The sequence below is a fragment of the Genypterus blacodes genome, unplaced genomic scaffold, assembly GCF_046128005.1.
Source record: "Genypterus blacodes isolate CSIRO-AG114 ecotype Tasmania unplaced genomic scaffold, CSIRO-AGI_Gbla_v1 ptg000156l_1, whole genome shotgun sequence".
Taxonomy (NCBI): Eukaryota; Metazoa; Chordata; class Actinopteri; order Ophidiiformes; family Ophidiidae; genus Genypterus; species Genypterus blacodes.
The window spans coordinates 9,633,391-9,651,833 of NW_027466957.1; the positions used below are offsets into that span (position 1 = coordinate 9,633,391).

General features: G+C 42.4%; 1 protein-coding gene across 2 annotated transcripts; it reads right to left on the reverse strand.

Moving 5' to 3' along the window:
• Positions 1-11,978: 11,978 nt before the first annotated feature.
• On the reverse strand, positions 11,979-18,353 carry LOC143013524 (deoxynucleoside triphosphate triphosphohydrolase SAMHD1-like). 2 transcript variants are annotated; one of them, XM_076167188.1, is made up of 16 exons: positions 18,032-18,353; positions 17,761-17,827; positions 17,557-17,629; positions 17,073-17,233; positions 16,630-16,745; positions 16,463-16,533; positions 15,395-15,559; positions 15,214-15,314; positions 15,000-15,108; positions 14,825-14,916; positions 14,615-14,730; positions 14,319-14,458; positions 14,113-14,208; positions 13,653-13,757; positions 13,309-13,446; positions 11,979-13,024 (listed from the first exon to the last, which is right to left on the reverse strand). In XM_076167188.1, the coding sequence occupies exons 1-16, from the start codon at positions 18,207-18,209 to the stop codon at positions 12,845-12,847; spliced, it is 1,908 nt and encodes a 635-aa protein (XP_076023303.1). In that variant the 5' UTR covers positions 18,210-18,353; the 3' UTR covers positions 11,979-12,844. The 2 variants fall into 2 exon arrangements, with proteins under 2 accessions (XP_076023303.1, XP_076023304.1); XM_076167189.1 differs by having other exon boundaries at positions 15,401-15,559; positions 18,032-18,352.
• Between the last annotated feature and the right edge of the window lie 90 nt (positions 18,354-18,443).

Consider the following 18,443-nt stretch of genomic DNA (forward strand, 5'->3'; position numbering starts at 1 on the left):
AAAACATGTGGCTTAAGTTACAGTGAGGCATCGAACATCTATTACATCTGTCATCTACGTCTGTTTACATTTCGGCCAATCTGGATTTTGAGAAGTGGACCCTGTGCACGACCTTGAACTGAATAAGAGCGAGACGGGCACAGGATGAGGCAGTATGCAGGTTGCGTATGATATCGTCCCACCAGTCTTTGTCCAGATGGAGTTCAAGTTCAGTCTCCCAAGTAGCCCGTGTTTTCCAGTTAGATAGGTCCCCGAGGTCCAGAATACGGCTGTAAATCTCAGATATAGTCCCACTTGAGGGAGTCCTAAACGATAGCAGGTCTTCCCACATGAGTTGAGGGGGAGGGGAGGGGAAGTTTTGGAATTGGCTGCAGGCAAAGTGTCTGATTTGCAAGTACCTAAATAATTGGTTAGCAGGTAGTCTGAGTTGAGTTGACAGCTTGGAGAAGCTGTTGAAACTGCCATCAGAGTACAGGTCAAGGAAACATTGTATGCCTTGGTGGTGCCATGCTGAGAAGGAAGAGACCAAGAAAGAAGGCGGGAACAGGTGGTTGTTGCGTATTGGACCCTTGGGGGAGGCATTTACGAACTTAAAGTGTTTCCTGAATTGGTACCAAATCATTAGAGTATTACGAACAACGGGGTTCTTAGTGAATTGGGAGACCTTGGTTGGGAGGGACGAGTAGATCAGGGCAGTGGCGGAGGAGGGGAAGGAGCACGATTGGGCTTCAAGCCTGCACCAAGGTAGCTCAGGGGAATTCACCCAGTAGCGGAGTTTGTCAATATGGAATGCCCAATAATAGGATTTGAGATTTGGAAGGGCGAGAACCCAACTGAACTTACATCTTTGTAGTAGTGTTTTGCGGATCCTTGGAGGCTTCGCACCCCAGATGAAGGCGCTGATCATTTTGTCTAACGAGTCAAAGAAGCGTTTCGGAAGGAATAGAGGAAGAGATTGAAACAGGTAAAGGAATCTCGGCAGAACGTTCATTTTGATCACGTTTATTTTCCCAATTAAGGAGAGCGGTACTCTGTTCCATCTAAGAAAGTCAGTTTTCAGGGTTGAAGTGAGCGCGGTGAAGTTGGCGGGCAGGAGGTCAGAGAATGAACCGGTCACATTGATGCCGACATACTTAAACACCGAGCTACTGAGGTTAAAGGGGAGGTCTGTTTGGCAGAGTTGCAAACTTAAAGTGTTAATGGGGTAACACTCGCTCTTAGCAATGTTGATTTTGTAGCCGGAGAAACTGCTGAATGTGTCAAGGATGGACAGGACAGCTGGAAGACTAGATATGGGGTCAGTTAGGTAGAGCAACAAATCATCCGCATAGTCTGTGTTCGATGTCATTACACACCTTTAAAGAGAGTGGAAGTTTGTAATGAGATGGCCAATGGTTCGATGGCCAGGGCAAAGAGGAGTGGAGATAGGGGGCAGCCCTGGCAGGTCCCCCGTTGTAGTGTGAAGTAGTCTGAACGAATATTGTTTGTGTGGCCATCACTGGCCTGTGGTGATGAGTATAATAATCTGATCCAGCTGCTGAATTTGTGTCCGAAGCCAAATTGCTTCAGTACTGCAAGTAGGTATTCCCATTCTACCCTGTCGAAGGCTTTTTCAGTGTCCAGGGAGATTACAATCTCTGGTGAGGATACAGAGTGAGAGGATTGGATAATATTGAGAAAAATAATTTTTTAATTATTTATTAAAAAATAATTGTCGCCCTTTAATAAAGCCATTTTGTTCTTTCGAAATAATAGCGGGCACAACTCTTTCCAGGCGAAGAGCGATCGTTTTGGCCAAGATCTTAACATCCGCGTTTAAAAGGGATAGGGGTCTGTAGGAGCCACAGGCGGTGGGGTCTTTGTCTTTTTTAAGGAGGAGTGCTATTGAAGCTTGATGCAGCGTGGGCGGGAGTGTACCTTTCTCTAGTGATTCATTAAACATGGCTAGGAGTAGGGGTGCGAGTTTAGTGCTGAATTTCTTGAAAAGCTCTATGGGAAATTCGTCGGGGCCAGGTGCTTTATTGGATTGCATGGCTCTGATTGCGGAGAATAGTTCTTCAAAGGAAATATGTTGACATGATTTGTAAAGGGAGAGGTAGAATGATTTAAATGTGGCATTTATTTCCACGGGGTCAGTAGTGGGGGTGTTTGATTCGGTGCAGATCTTGGGTATCAGACGGGAGGTGGATTTCCTTTTTAACTGGTGTGCTAGTAGACGACTGGACTTGTCGCCATGTTCATAGTGAGTAGCGCGCGGTTGTAGTAGTAGGCGCTCGGTATCCTTGGTGGTTATAAGATCAAATTCGGTCTGAAGGTTAAGGCGTTTCTTGAGAAGTTCTGGGGAGGGGTCGGATGCGCACTGCTGGTCAAGGGAGGAGATGGCAGTGGAGAGATTTTTAACCTTGGTTTTTTTTTTCTTTCCTGGAGTGAGAGGAGTAGATCTCACTAAGATCTGACTGGCGATTAATTAAGCTGGTGGCGAGGAGACTCGCCTAGCTGCTAACTGCCCTCCTCGTCCGAACGTCTACCCTGCTTCCCCCAGCTGACCCCCCGCCGAATAACCCGTGTGGGCCGGTGACCGTAGCTGGTCGCGTTCGTTCACGGCAGCTCTCCTCTAAATGAATCGGTGCACTTGGTAAATTGCTAGGATATGGTTTTAGCGGCTCATGTTTATGGGAGCCCCAAGGGTCTGTTTCATTTTTCTATATATTTCTAGAGTTAACCGGTTAGAACCTATCTTTTACTCATTTCCTTCCAGCCTATCCTTGCGGCTTTACTGGTCGCAGAAGTGAAGTGTGAATTCAAACAATTTGGTAATTTGATTTTATCAGGTTTTTATCAGCAGGGGCAAAGCTCACAGCAGTTTATCAAGCTACACCACATGCATATTCCTATGGTGATCAATAGCACTGAAAACACACAGACTAATATAAAACTTACTACAAGACAGTCCATTATTATCTATCTGGTCCGATCTGATTTAATGTTGTAACTTTAACCCTCAATAACGACTTATCAAGTTCCCTAATCTGTATCCACTGTATTGCTTATTTATCTTACTTTTTGTTAACTTCCCTGTTTTGCTCCTAATGTAACTTGATGGTTGACACACCCTTGTTAACTTCCCTAGTCTGATCCGACACTTCCTTGTTCTAACCTCTGTTTAATCTAATTGTTCCCTACTGTCACTAACTCAACTCTGAACTAAACGCACTAAACTCATATACAGGTTATTGTTACAGATCACCACATTGCAAGTTTCACATTAAAATAAATAAATTCAACCAATCTTGTTCTAATCTCATTCCAGTATAAATTATGAGCTAAGAGCTAATATATAATAACTAAATAATAGGGAGAGAGAGAGAGGGGTTAACCAGGCCTGATTAACCGTCCTTTTCCACCCAGAGGTGGAGCCCAGTGTGTCCCCTCGACCCCGTCCAAGGTGGGTGGTGTGAGCTTCCTAGACATCAGAGAAAATCAGCTAAGTCCCCAGCAATTTGGTTGGAAGATGGTTCAGCTTCTATTCCATACATGGTATCCTTTGCTGGGGCAAAAATCTCCTAGTCCAGCCTGGGTGGTTAGGTCCACTCACGAACTCCCTCTAGTAATCCAAGAGATAATCCTTTTAGTCCTGATGGCTTGCGAAGACTGAACCCAGATTCTAGCTTTATTTCTCGGTTATACACACAGGATGCAGGTGTTATTACATTATTTGAGTACAAGCAATCATCAACATGTCTAGTTTCATAATCATTGTACATAATCCTAGTTATCTTCTTGATATTCTTAACACATTTTAACCCCTTTATGCTTGTCAAATTGCACTATATTACCAGTACAGATTCTTTAAGGTATTTTTCCATTAGTTGCTGTTTGAGTGAATCTCCATCAGACTTATTACGGGGTAATCAAGGGCTTTTTCAATAGCCACCTGATCTTCCTCTTTTCTCACGGTACACAATATTCTAGCTTTTGGCCTTTTTAGCACTTCCTCTTTTCTCACGGTACACAATCCTATCTTTCTTTGTGATCAAATTCTTATTGACATGTTTTTAACTTCCTATAAATGCTTTAGATTTCATAAATACTTGACAGTGTTTATGTTCAGAAACTGATACATGCCATCTCTCTCTCAAAGGCATGCAAATACAAGCTTTCTGCTAATTCAAACACCATATTATTATTATTTCCTACTCCTCTCACTCCAGGAAAAAATACAACACCAAGGTTAAAAATCTCTCCGCTGCCATCTCCTCCCTTGACCAGCAGTGCGCATCCTCCCCCAGAACTCAAGAAATGCCTTAACCTTCAGACCGAATTTGATGTTGTATCCACCAAGGATACCGAGCGCCTACTACTACAATCGCGCGCTACTCACTATGAACATGGCGACAAGTCCAGTCGTCTATTAGCACACCAGTTAAAAAGGAAATCCACCTCCCGTCTGATACCCAAGATCTGCACCGAATCAAACACCCCCACTACTGACCCAGTGGAAATAAACGCCACATTTAAATCATTCTACCTCTCCCTTAACAAGTCTGAATTTCCCTCAGACAATACAGAGATGACTCAGTTACTTGCCAACCTCAATTTCCCAATCATCAACTTCGACACTGTGACAGCTCTGGATTTGTCAATTTCCGTTGAAGAACTACTCTCCGCAATCAGAGCCATGCAATCCAACAAAGCACCTGGCCCCGACGGATTTCCCATAGTTTTTCAAGAAATTCAGCACTAAACTCGCACCCCTACTCCTGGCCATGTTTAATGAATCACTAGAGAAAGGTACACTTCCGCCCACGCTGCGTCAAGCCTCAATAGCACTCCTCCTCAAAAAGACAAAGACCCCACCGCCTGTGGCTCCTACAGACCCCTATCCCTTTTCAACGCGGATGTTAAGATCTTGGCCAAAACGATCGCTCTTCGCCTGGAAAGAGTTGTGCCCGCTATTATTTCGAAAGAACAAAATGGCTTTATTAAAGGGCGACAATTATTTTTTAACACTCGCACCCTTCTCAATATTATCCACTCCTCTCACTCTGTATCCTCACCAGAGATTGTAATCTCCCTGGACGCTGAAAAAGCCTTCGACAGGGTAGAATGGGAATACCTATTTGCAGTACTGAAGCAATTTGGCTTCGGACACAAATTCAGCAGCTGGATCAGATTATTATACTCATCACCACAGGCCAGTGTCCACACAAACAATATTCGTTCAGACTACTTCACACTACAACGGGGGACCTGCCAGGGCTGCCCCCTATCTCCACTCCTCTTTGCCCTGGCCATCGAACCATTGGCCATCTCATTACAATCTTCCACTCTCTTTAAAGGCGTTATCCGTAATGGCATCAAACACAGACTATCGCTATATGCGGATGACCTGTTGCTCTACCTAACTGACCCCATATCTAGTCTTCCAGCTGTCCTGTCCATCCTTGACACATTCAGCAGTTTCTCCGGCTACAAAATCAACATTGCTAAGAGCGAGTGTTACCCCATTAACACTTTAAGTTTGCAACTCCGCCAAACAGACCTCCCCTTTAACCTCAGTAGCTTGGGGTATAAGTATGTCGGCATCAATGTGACCTGTTCATTCTCTGACCTCCTGCCCGCCAACTTTACCACGTTCACTTCAACCCTGAAAACTGACTTCCTTAGATGGAACAGTTAGCCGCTCTCCTTAATCGGGAACATAAACGTGATCAAAATGACCGTTCTGCCGAGATTCCTTTACCTGTTTCAATCTCTTCCTCTATTCCTTCCGAAACTCTACTTTGACTCGTTAGACAAAATGATCAGCGCCTTCATCTGGGGTGCGAAGCCTCCAAGGATCCGCAAACCACTACTACATAGATGTAAGTTCAGTGGGGGTCTCGCCCTACCAAATCTCCAATCCTATTACTGGGCATTCCACATTGACAAACTCCGCTACTGGGTGAATTCCCCTGAACTGCCTTGGTGCAGGCTTGAAGCCCAATCATGCTCCTTCCCCTCCTCCGCCATCGCCCTGATCTACTCGTCCCTCCCAACCAAGATCTCCCAATTCACTAAGAACCCCGTTGTTCGTAATACTCTAATGATTTGGTACCAATTCAGGAAACACTTTAAATTCGTAAACGCCTCCCCCCTGGGTCCAGTACGCAACAACCACCTGTTCCCGCCTTCATTCTTGGACTCTTCCTTCTCAGCATGGCACCACCAAGGCATACAATGTTTCCTTGACCTGTACTCTGAGGGCAGTTTTAACAGCTTCTCCAAGCTGTCAACTCAACACAGACTACCTGCTAACCAATTATTTAAGTACCTGCAAATCAGACACTTTGCCTGCAGCCAATTCCAAAACTTCCCCTCCCCTCCCCCTCAACTCATGTGGGAAGACCTGCTATCGTTCAGGGCCCCCCCAAGTGGGACCATATCTGAGATTTACAGCCGTATTCTGGACCTCGGGGACCTATCTAACTGGAAAACACGGGCTGCTTGGGAGACTGAACTCGAACTCCATCTGGACATAGACTGGTGGGACGATATCATACGCAATCTGCACTCTGCCTCATCCTGTGCCCGTCTCGCTCTCATCCAGTTCAAGGTCGTGCACAGGGTCCACTTCTCTAAAGCCAGATTGGCCGAAATGTACACAGACGTGGATGACAAATGTAATAGATGTTCGATGCCTCACTGTAACTTAAGCCACACAAAACACCCCACAAAAGGAGATCCTCATGTTCACCTCTTTGCTTGCCAGGCGACGCCTTCTCCTACATTGGAAATCCCTCACCCCTTCCTGTATTTCGCAATGGCTTAAGGATACAATGTACTTTCTCTATTTTCTCGAGAAAAATCAAATGCACTATGAGGAACCACACTGAGAAATTCTATCAGAGATGGCAACCTTTCCTCTCCTATTTCACAGACCTACAGGCTATGCCAGACCAGTGACTGAATACCAGAACACAGATCAGTTCCTTTTTATTTTATTTTATCATTTTATTTTGCATTTCAGGCAGTCCAGGACGGGGGTGTGTGAATGCGGGGTTGTATGACTGTTTGTTTCTCCCCTATCTCTCTGTCTCTCTATCACAATCTATGATGCGATTTGTACTAGCCTACATTGCTGTTTGACATCATCCTGTATGTTCTGTATGTACCCTATGACATCATTACAACTCCAGCCCACTTGTACTCTACCTCAGGGTCTATGTATAAAGTTCAACAACAGTAGTAGGAATATCACAACCTTCCTCCCTTCTCTCTTTCTCTCTCTCTCCTCTTTCCCCTCTTTCTATATAAAAAAAGATCTCCAAAATACCCTTACACCTGTATGCACAATGTCATGTACAATATCTGCTTCAATAAAAACAAATTGCAAAAAAAACAAAAAATTCAAACACCATAGGCTCAGAGGCGATTTCAGTCAATTATTCATTATAAAAAAGTATAATGTCCTGTACATTCACATAAGAGAAGCATTTGAGTTATATTAATTCAAGAAGGCCATTTTGTGTGATTTGTCATTTCAAACATTTGCTTTTCTGCTCTATTTACAAAATTATTCATGTAAACAAGCTTGAATCCAAACCAAAACTCTTTCATTTGTATCATAAAAATTTGATTTACAATGTAGGGGATGTAGCTCAGTGGTAGAGCGCATGCTTTGCATGTATGAGGCCCTGGGTTCAATCCTTTCCATCTCCACTCCTTTTCCCTCTTCTAGGAAGGGATTTCTTTATTTTTTAAAGAATTATAATGGCATCGACCAATTTTCTTCACTGAGTAAGAAAGCACTTTTTTTTTCTAAACACTTAATCATGACCACATTGTCCACTTTCTTTTGTCTAGGAAAGGACCAGGGTCACATTCTGCAGGTATAATCACAGATTTATGTTTTTATTGACAATTTCACAACAATCAAAATCTAGGAATAAGGATTCGGCAGAAACCCTGTGGTCAATGCAATGCAAAGTCTTAACCTAGACAAAATAAGGCTGACATAGACACTGTCATCCCCTTTTAGCAAGGAGCATTTTAGCCGAGGCTGTCTGCACAGGGGGACACAGTGTCTGCAATGAAATGAGACCACTCAGAGGGTCAAACCCTCTCATGCACCACTCATAACCATCTCAGCGTGTGGGTTAACCATTTCTCCTTAACCCACATGCTCATTGTGTCAACGTCTTGACCTAAAACTCCAGTTTTAAGGACCATAACTTGTTACACAAACTCACTGAAGAGAGAGGTGAAGTACTGTACTGCAGGATACACGTGAGCCCATATGACCCAGTTTTGAAAGAATTTGCAATATAGCAGTTCAACACAGAAGAAATGGAACAAGTACATTTGCAGAAGTATTGGGAGTAAACTTCACAAATACATCAAAGGTAATAGTAGTTATTGTGAAGAAGTGTACTCAAATAAATTAATTTTGTTACTGTTCTACATCTATAGAGCTAACAAACCATTCATGCCTGTGCCTGCCTCCCTTTACATTTAACGCCAACCCTGCACAAACTCTATGTGACACTGCCTCTCTAATTCTGCGAGTTATTCTATAAATAAGAACGACTCTGCTTACCTCTGCTCACCTCTTTATCCGCCCAATTCCTCACCACGTCGGTAACCTTTTCGGTCATTGTTGAGCTTTAAATGCCCTCTCGTAGTTAAGTAGAGAATAACACTCAATAGATCAGTTCAAAACACCAGATGTCGCCACTTCATAATTTGTTCCAAAATCGTCACAATAAAGCTTTAGGAACAGTCATTTAACCAGGTGTTTTGAAACAACACATCTGACTTAATTTGAGCTTCTTTTTAGGGCTCATTTTGATACAATGTTAGAAATGATTACTTGTTAGAAATGTAGGATTCTTGTCAGACTTGTAGGATTTAATTTGTCACAGCAGTAAAGATGTGACTACTTCAGTTTTATTTTAAGATTCGATCAATTTTTTTAAATTCCAAAATCAAGTAAATAAAAATAATAAAATTAATAAATAATTTCTTGAAACATACACCATATTCAATTTGTCAATTTGTCAAATCTACTTATTCTTTTAATTGTTATAGTTATATCATTTTACTACCACATTCTAAATATTTTTCTACGTTGTAATCCTGCTATGATAGAACTGTCCACTGTGATACTTGAACTTTCATAGTATAAATCTATATATATATAATTTTTACAGTCATTTAACAGACGCTTTTATCCAAAGCGACTCCCAACATACAATTACAATTGAAATTTATCTTGCACCCCCTCATATCACATACACACAAACACATTTACGGCACCCATAGAGCAGTTGGGTGCCTTGCTCAGGGGCACCTCGGCAGTGCCCTGGAGGCAAACTGGCAACTCACCAGCTACCAGTCCACTTACATGGTCCATACGGGACTTGAATCGGCGACCCTCCGGTTCCCAAGCTGAGTCCCTATGGATTGAGCTACTGCCGCCCCTGTCTGCATAGTTTTACATGCAAGGAGGCCCTGTCAAATTTCAGTCAACAATAAATACACAATTAATGTTGTGTTAAGGGAAATAATTAACATGAGTAATTAAAAGAAATAAACCCATGAATTAAGTGCTGAATCTAAAGAAATCGGTTGTTAAATAAAGGGGATCAGTGGCGATTGGACAACTTGCTGAAGAAACAGCGGTGTGTGGCTCCCTCTAGTGTTCAACAGGCGTAACATCATGAGGCCGAATAGAGAAAGCGTTATTCTTTATTCTTTCAAACGTCATTTCCCATCCACCACGAGAAAAAACCCCTGATAGAATCCCTTTTCAGGGAGAAAAGCATTACTAATTAATAGACACATTATATGAATAGAAATAAAATATGCTAATCACAGTCAGAGAAATGAAAATATGAAAGGTAAAATCAAATAAACTCAACCCTCTGATAGAATTTCGGAAATATTCCATGTAACATTCACTAGTATATGTTTAAAGTCCCACTATCTCAACTCGAGAGCATACTTTTCAATGCTGGTCAAAGTCTTTATATTTGTTTGACCTGTGTTGTGTATAGACTGCAGGTGGCGCCCTAAGCAAACTGCATTGCGGATAAGACTTAGTTTATACTAGAGAGCGTCTGATATGCTGGCAAGGCCAATGCTGTTTATCACAGTTAGTGTTGTAGTCAATTTGATGTGTGCTACCTGCTGCGTGTGTGCGTGTGGTAAGCTGTGTAAGTATTCATTTTTGTTGCTGCTCCACTTGCGCACCTGAGGGCACTGGAGGTAATTTTTCACGTAGTCTATAAGGGAGAGTCACAGGTGAACGGTGACGGCTGGGCAATTAGGAACTAGGAAGCTAACAGTTTACAACTGTGCTGGTGCGGATGTGGTTTTGGCTTGGTCCTGTTGTATGTTAGTGGTTTTGTTTGTTTTACATTACGAGCTCGACTTTATATTCAGTGCGCCCGGTGCTTTTGGGTAAAACTTTCTTCAATCTAAATCAAATTAAACTGTCAAACGCATATCAAATGGCGGACCTCATTCTTGCATCATGACGCGTAGGAAATGCCTTCAAATTCCTTCCTTGAAGTGGCCTTTCTTTGTTGTTCGATTGCCACTACAGTTAGATTTGTATTAGTGAACATGTAGACGGACAAAAAGAAAACATGTTCACAGTCTCTATTCTCTCTATATTCGACTGATTTTGTCTTGCAGCTATACATTATTTGGGTAGTACACAATAAAACCTTAATACTCTGAATAAAATGAAGGAACCTCCTTGTGCAGAAGCCGCACCTCTACCCATTTCTTTTTAGAATGTAATTAGAAACAATATTGTAAGGTAGCAAGTCCTCACCACATCCGGTGTGGGGAAGTGGTGGTTTAACAGATTCCAATCTGTCAGTGCCAAACTTTATTTTTGGCACCACTCATACAGACTTTTCTTTCAATATCTCCTCGATGCCATTCAGTGTTTAAATCTATCTTTTCAATCAGTGCCTCAAAGGCATTGGGCACTGTGCTGGGGAGTGCCAAATATATTGTCTTGTCAAATGCCAAAACACTCCAGCTACTTGTGTTTAATGTGTGGATCAGCTGTTTCCAAGCTGACTTTGTTGTGGTGGTTCCTGTTCTGTTTTGCAGCATCATGAGTGACACTTTTGTCACTTTTGTCATTATTACAGATACTCAATTTGTGTTTTGTTTGTGTTCATGAAGTTTCTGTTAGTGCTGGTAATATGGCAGAAGTTCTTACCTTCCACTTCCTATCTGGACGTGCTTTGGGGGTGAACATCTTATCAAATGGGAAAATGGGAAAAGGGCACATGTCCTGATATGGAGGAATACAGAGAATGTTGTATCACAACACTTACAAATCAATTTAAAAAAAGACAAACATTTCCTCTCCATTCTCACTCTTCGCCAGTGTTTCTCTCACCAAGGTCATGGCACAGACCAGCGATCTGCACACAGAGGATGTCCCTGGAAGAGATGAGGAGTTCTGACTGCCTCTCATTCAGAGCCTTCACAAGCTCACCTGCAAGGTAAATGTGGTAGCGCCATCTACTGTTGAATTGAAGGTATTGGTTGTATTTTGTTTAAAGGCAGAAAATGAAATGTGAATTTAAAGATGTGTAAAGTGTTCCCCCCATGTTTTGAAATTTTGGTTGAAGTTAATCAGAAGACATTTTGTCATTATTTACAAAATTATTGACAAAAAATGGTTTTGCATGGCCCTAGTCATCATCATCATCATCATCTATACATTATATTATGAGATATGATACATCTTGTTAGTGTAATGAGAGAGCGTGTGTGTATGTTCACCAATACAAGGTATCACAAATTAAGGACATACCTTTAATGCTGGTCTTGATGAGCAATAGTCTTTATATTTTGTGACCTGTGCTGTGTCTAGACTGCAGGTGGCGCCCTAAGCAAGTGGCGTATAAGACAGCAACAGCATGAGTCATTAGATGGATCAACCTAAACACATTTAACTAAGACAATGAGACAGGAGAGAGAACTTTATTTCCAAAGCAAAGATCAAATGTTTCCCTCAGCCTCTCATCTCCACTTTGGTAATTTTGTATAATGTTCCATCAAAAATATATTTCTTTTGTACACAGGGAAAATAGTGGAACAGTCAACCCCAATTTAACCAAATTGGTACATTTTGGTAGTAGAACATTATCAATGATGTAACAAAAACATGTGTAAACCACAGCCAGTGATGAGGATAGGTTGTACAATAAATAAAGCAGCACACACACACCAAACTACCTGAAAAACCTCAAACACGTACACGGGCCAAATAAGATTATAAACATTCAATATAAACTTGTGTAAAAACCAAACCAAAACCCCCGTTTAATACTCATTTTAAATGCTTGACTACAATAATTCTTTACTTTCACTCTCCAGAATCATGAAACTACACAAAGTATATGCACACATCTCCTTAGAACATTATGAAAACCTGATAAGAACTCTTTGTTGAACATGATTGTTGGATGAATATTATAATATTATATTATATGTAAATTGTATTATGAGATATGAAACACCTTGGTTCCAACATGGTACAAGCAAGGACTTAAAATGAGAAAGACAGAGGAGGAACTCAGTAAAATAACTGCGATTTCAAACTAAAACATGAGATAAGATCTATTTTGTGTATTTAAAAACACACAATATAACAAAGGCCCTGAAGTAGTAAAGTATAGTTATGCACCCCTTGTATTTAAACTGTCATGTAATTTATTTTTTAGGTAAAACCCGCCTTTACTTTAACTTTAGAAATGACTTTCTCAGGAAAATATTTATCTGGTAGAAAAATAGATGTTTTCACTCAAAACGCCACCTGAACACCAATGACTCACAGTGGGCCCTTGCTCTGTCCCGCTTCTTTGAAAAGCTGCACTTTGGCTTTCTTTCGTCCATTCAACATCGCCCTGTTAATTGTTTTGGAGCCTTCACCTTCACTATCCTCACCCTGGCGCTTGCAGGACCAGCTGGGCTTGAGTGGCGTGAGCTCAGGAGCGATTATGTCTCCATCCTGTGTGAGAAAAGAAATTAATTAGACCAGCAGATTTGTGTTTTAAGTTGTCCACTGTTGACCACTACCGAAGCAGGGTACATCATGCTGCTCCCACTCCAAACTCTGATCATAGCAGAGCTGTAAGGAATTCTGAGATGCAAACAAAAAGGAGCAATTGTAACTTTGGAATTGCTAGTTCCCTGCTCATGGGCCGATTCTGGACTTAAACCACCAACTCTTACTTTCCCAAATAACCATTGAGGGCCTGTAACTTACTATACACACATGTAAATATAAATGACCTGAGGTTTTGAGAAGTTCATGTTGATGCACCACTGCACAAAATGCTTCTTGGCTGCCTCCAGGCTCTTGGGGTCTCTCTTCTTGTAGCAGACTCTGATCAGCTGCTCAGTGAAGCACTCTGGGAGAAGTTTAGAAACCTGAAACAAAGCCATGACATGAGCTAATGACATGAGCAGAGACAGAAAGGCATCTGCGACAGAGTCTCTGTCTCTCTGTGTGTGTGTGTGTGTGTGTGTGTGTGTGTGTGTGTGTGTGTGTGTGTGTGTGTGTGTGTGTGTGTGTGTGTGTGTGTGTGTGTGTGTGTGTGTGAGAGATACATAAATATATATATATATATACATACCTGGTTCTTGCTGATCACATAGGCTGTGGTGAGATCATTCTTGCAGTAGAAACGCACTTTGTTTATTGGGTTCTTTTCCTTCATCCCATAGTCCAACACGATGACCTAAAAAAGGAGGAGGAGAGAAAGATACCTGTTAATATTAAAATGTAGGTACAGGAGCAGGTAGAAGGGAAAAGCAGGGAGGCACTGGCCCAGTGGGTAGAGCTTCCGCTTTGGAACCGGAGGGTTGCCGGTTCGAGCCCCTGCCAAGGTGCCCCTGAGCAAGGCACCGAACCCTCAATTGCTCCCCCCTGCGAAGGGTGGTAACTGTAATGTAAGTCGCTTTGGATAAAAGCGTCTGCCAAATGATCGTAATGTAATGTAAAAAAGCCTCAACAACTAAAACTAAAAATGGAATCATTGCAATGATCAGAAAATGGACTTCATAAGAATCAAAGTAATTCAACTCAAACCTTACACTAACTACAAAGTCCTCCGGTTGCAGCTGGACCTCCTGGACGCCCCACTGAGGGACGGATTTAGCCAAATCAGCTTCCCACTTCTTACTCGTCTCCTTTGGGAGGGAAGAGCATAAGAGAAGGATGGGGTATGGAGGTGTACTAAAAAAATAAAATAAAAACTTTCTTGACAGTAAACAAAATCAAGACAAAGACAAACGCACACCTGGGTGACAGTCATGGGTTCGTCTGCCTGAGTCTGGCCCAGACACTTGTAGAGGCGTCGACAGACGATGTTTTGCAGAATTTGCTTGGCCTCAGCCAGTTCCGGGGAAGACGAGTGAAGAATTTGTTCAAACACATGATCTGCAGGATGTAGAGAGGCTGATCACCATCCAGCTCACAAAGCTCACATTCTGTGATTTTCACGATTTACAGTATAAATAATCACAGCAGAGGCACACAAACACATATCCTCCACTACAGGCAAAACAGAAAACAGACAAATGTCTCAAAGTAGACCTGTCAGCTTGATGTAGGCCTCCATGTCATCAATGGCTTTGGAGAGAGAGAACATTTTCCCCCGGGAGCCCTCAATCTGGATGAATTGATCTGCTTTTAAAAAAGCCTCTGTGATCCTGGATGAGCAAACCCACCACACGGTCAGTGTTCATCATACTACACAGTGAATGATGCATCAGGCACACATATGCAGCATGGAGAGGGACTCACATGGTCTCTATGATGTTGCCCACTTTGTGCTGGTAGGCTCTTCTGTGGAGGCAGTTCCTTGTGTAGAACATGTCGTACAGATTGCCCACCTCCTGTTGAGACAATCCCCTTTAGTTACTTTATTCACATCTGAATTAATTGACTGAATCCTACAGCAGAAATGAATCTTCAGCACCTTGTCTCTGGTGCAGATGTGCTTCTGACCGTCCACATCAATCACTCTGGCAAACATGAGGAAGCGTCGGTAGTCAAAGTTATTCTGGATCCCCAAGTGGTGGCAGTCTCTAAGAAAGGAGAAGCACAAAACAGAATGGTACAGAAAATGCTGAATCTTGTTTATGAATATTGTAATTGTGTTGGGGCCAAAGTAGGGGATCATTAAGCCTTACCTGGCAAAGTAGTCCCACTTATCCACATCAATGCCATTTCTTTTGTTGGCCACTATTTCATAGAGGAAGGATTTGTCCTCTGGACGGCCTTTATATGGCCACTGTGGAGATGAGGGCACAAAATGATTGGCTGTAGCTCTTGTAGCTGCTGACTAACTGATGTCATGTTGGTATGACTGACCGGTACCTTCTTCCTCCTAGATGAGGAGGTGTCCATGGGTCCAGCTATCTGCTCCTTGATGAAGACCAGATCCTCCGGGAGCACCAAGCCATGCTGCTCCATCACCGGCTTCAGGTCGTTATCCTCCACCAAGTAGTTAAACATGTGGATAGAGGCCTGCTCATGCTGTAACAACCAGAGACGTTAGTATGGGGACATGGCCCTTTACACAAAATGAAACCAAAATGACTAACACGTCAAACAGAAGGAGCTTATCTATGTTTAAAAATGACAGAGTGCAAATGTGACCGTCTCTCTTATCTCAGGTCTGCCGTCATAAGTTTTAGAGTGACATGTTGCCTACTTGCTCTTATCTCAGTCTTATCAACGAGAACACTGAAATTGCCATCGTAGTCCTTAGCGGTCATGTTTAACAGTCACATTAGGTTACCTGCATTGTGGATCAGACTTAGTTTATACTAGAGAGCGGCTGATATGATATACTTGTATTAGTGTACATGCAGACAGAAAGAAAACATGTTCACAGGCTACTTGCTCTCAGTTTATTCTTTATCTTTTTTGTTATAATATTTAACAACTCATCTTTGACTGTAACAAAGTGTTCTGGAACACTGACATTGTCCTTAAGAATCCAGTACTGGTTGGGCTCACATTTCTGAGTTTAGAGTTTCTGGAGTTAAGTAAGTAACAGTACTGTGTGGCAACAAGGCCTCACCACATCTGCTGAGGGGAAGTGGGGGTGCAAAGTGGTTAAACACAGTGGCATCTGTCAGAGCCAAACTTTATTTTTTGGCACAACTCATACATCCTTGATGCCGGAAAGTTTTCAAATCTGGCTTTTGAATCAGCGCCTCAAAGGAATTGGGACTCTGTGCTGGTACATCCTGGTGCATATCCAATCTTGCCAAATGAACCAACACTGTGTTTTATATTGTCTTGTTGTAGTTTCTGTTTCTGTCTTTGTCATCCCCTTGGTTTTGCAGCGTTATGAGTCACACTGTCACATGTGCCATCACAGATACTACTTTTTGTTTCTGTTTGTGCTGGTAATATGGCAGACGTTCTTACCTTCCATTTAATTCCTGGACGTGCTTTGGGGATGAACATCCCATCAAACATATGGGAAAAGGGCCCATGTCCTGATATGGAGGGATACAGAGAATTGTGTTTCATATCACTTAAAAATACATTTATAAAACAATGACAAATTTTCCATTCTCACTTGTTTCACTCACCAAGGTCATGGCACAGACCAGCGATCTGTACACAGAGGATGTCCCTGGAAGAGATGAGGAGTTCTGGCTGCCTCTTATTCAGAGCCTTCACAAGCTCACCTGCAAGGTGCCCCACCCTGCACCAGCACAAAGCACAACAAACATGCCATAACTCGCACTTGTTGAGCAACTTTGTACACAACAATCAGAAACAAACGTAAATGTAAGCAAATATGTGACCAGAAGTCAGTATTTTGTTGAAGACAGATCCTTTGACAGTTTGCACTGAGGACAACCTGCTGTCAGATCAGACAATCTGTGGATGAAATGCTGTTTGAATCAGTGATATGTGATGATAGGTTGTTTGTATTTGTGAGTAATCATTTATAAACAGGTTTGATTTCCAGTAAATTAGTCTATGATTAACCACTATTCATACAGAGTGTGTGTGTGTGAATAATTACCCAATGCTGTGCTCAAAGCGGTTGTGTGAGGCTCCAGGAAAGACAAAATAAGTTCCTCCAAGCTGCTTGATGTGGCGAAGTCTTTGGAACTGCGGCGTGTCCATGATTCGGATGAGAAGTGGGTGCAACTCCACATGACCATGGATGGGATCATTGAACACCTGGCAGCACAATGGAGACAAAACAGACACAGTCACCTCAACACACTCTATGTATAAGTCACTACCAGTGGGAAGAAACGAAAACAGTTTGTGGTGACCTGTTCACTTTCCAATCTTGTGTGGATGTGAAGTTTCAGTCACTGACCCTGAAATCTTTTGTTTGCACCAAGAAACACTGTTTATGGTACAAGCTCTTCTTTCTTCCATGGAAACTCTCAAATCACAATAGATAGACTGATAGCCTTCACACCACTTTCACAATTTAACATGAGGATATCAATATAATATAATCAAAATCAAAGCATGTGGGCTCCATGTTTTACCTTGTTTGACTGCATTCCAACCTGCCACAGCTTCCTGAGACTGTGAAAGATTTGCAGGCGAACACCGAGACACCTGAAGAGAAAAGTGGGCAATGGTGAAAAAGAGACACAAAGTTCAGGAGCTGCTTTCTTCTTCTTATTGATGTCACTGTGTTACACTTTGACACCCCAACATCATCCCGGATAAGGCGGGGACACACTCACTCTATGCCCATCTTCTCCAGCTCAGCATGCCCCAGGTAACGAAGCCCGACGCCGGTGATTTTGGCCTCTATATTAGACAGAGTTTTTTTGTTTGTTTTTTACAACTATTAACAGTTTGCATATTACATTGACATACACGCGACCAGTTGTGTTGTTAGCCAGGTTAGCATGTCAACATACAAGAATAAGTCCAAATATGAGATTTAGACATAGTTAAGTCAAATGAGGCATACTATGAAAACATATATCAAGCAATAATTTAAAATCTAACCTCTAAACTTATCCTCCCATGTTCCGAGTCCTTCTACTCGCAGGTACTGACACGTTTCTTCCACTCCCCATCGCATGTAGTCTAGCTGCCCACCGGCCACCGACACTTTCTTCTCCGGTGTTTTGAAGCCGCCATTGGCAGTGTAATCCGCAGCTAATGGTCGCTCCCGAGTGTCCATTTTGCTCCGAGGAGTGGACAAATATTAGCAGACGACAAGCAGAAAGGAGAACTGCGGGCTTCGTGTCGTTGGTTTCCCCTGTAAATTTCAGCTGGCGTCAGCGGCACGGTGAAAAATGCCGGGGTTTTGTTTCTCTCCACCCAGTGGTGTCTCTCCACCCAGTCAAATAACGTTACGGTAGATACGTTTCCGGTTACTGCCTTCAAAATATAGGTCTGTTTACTGAAAATGACT

What these genes read in the sequence shown, in the direction of transcription:
- LOC143013524 (XM_076167188.1), bottom strand. Translation starts at nt 18,209, where the DNA reads ATGGACACTCGGGAGCGACCATTAGCTGCGGATTACACTGCCAATGGC. An exon ending in CGCTTTGAGCACAGCATTGG is followed by an intron (nt 16,746 to 17,072) that starts GTAATTATTCAC and finishes GTGCTGGTGCAG; the next exon opens with GGTGGGGCACCTTGCAGGTG. An exon ending in GTCCAGGAATTAAATGGAAG is followed by an intron (nt 15,560 to 16,462) that starts GTAAGAACGTCT and finishes TGGTTGTTACAG; the next exon opens with CATGAGCAGGCCTCTATCCA.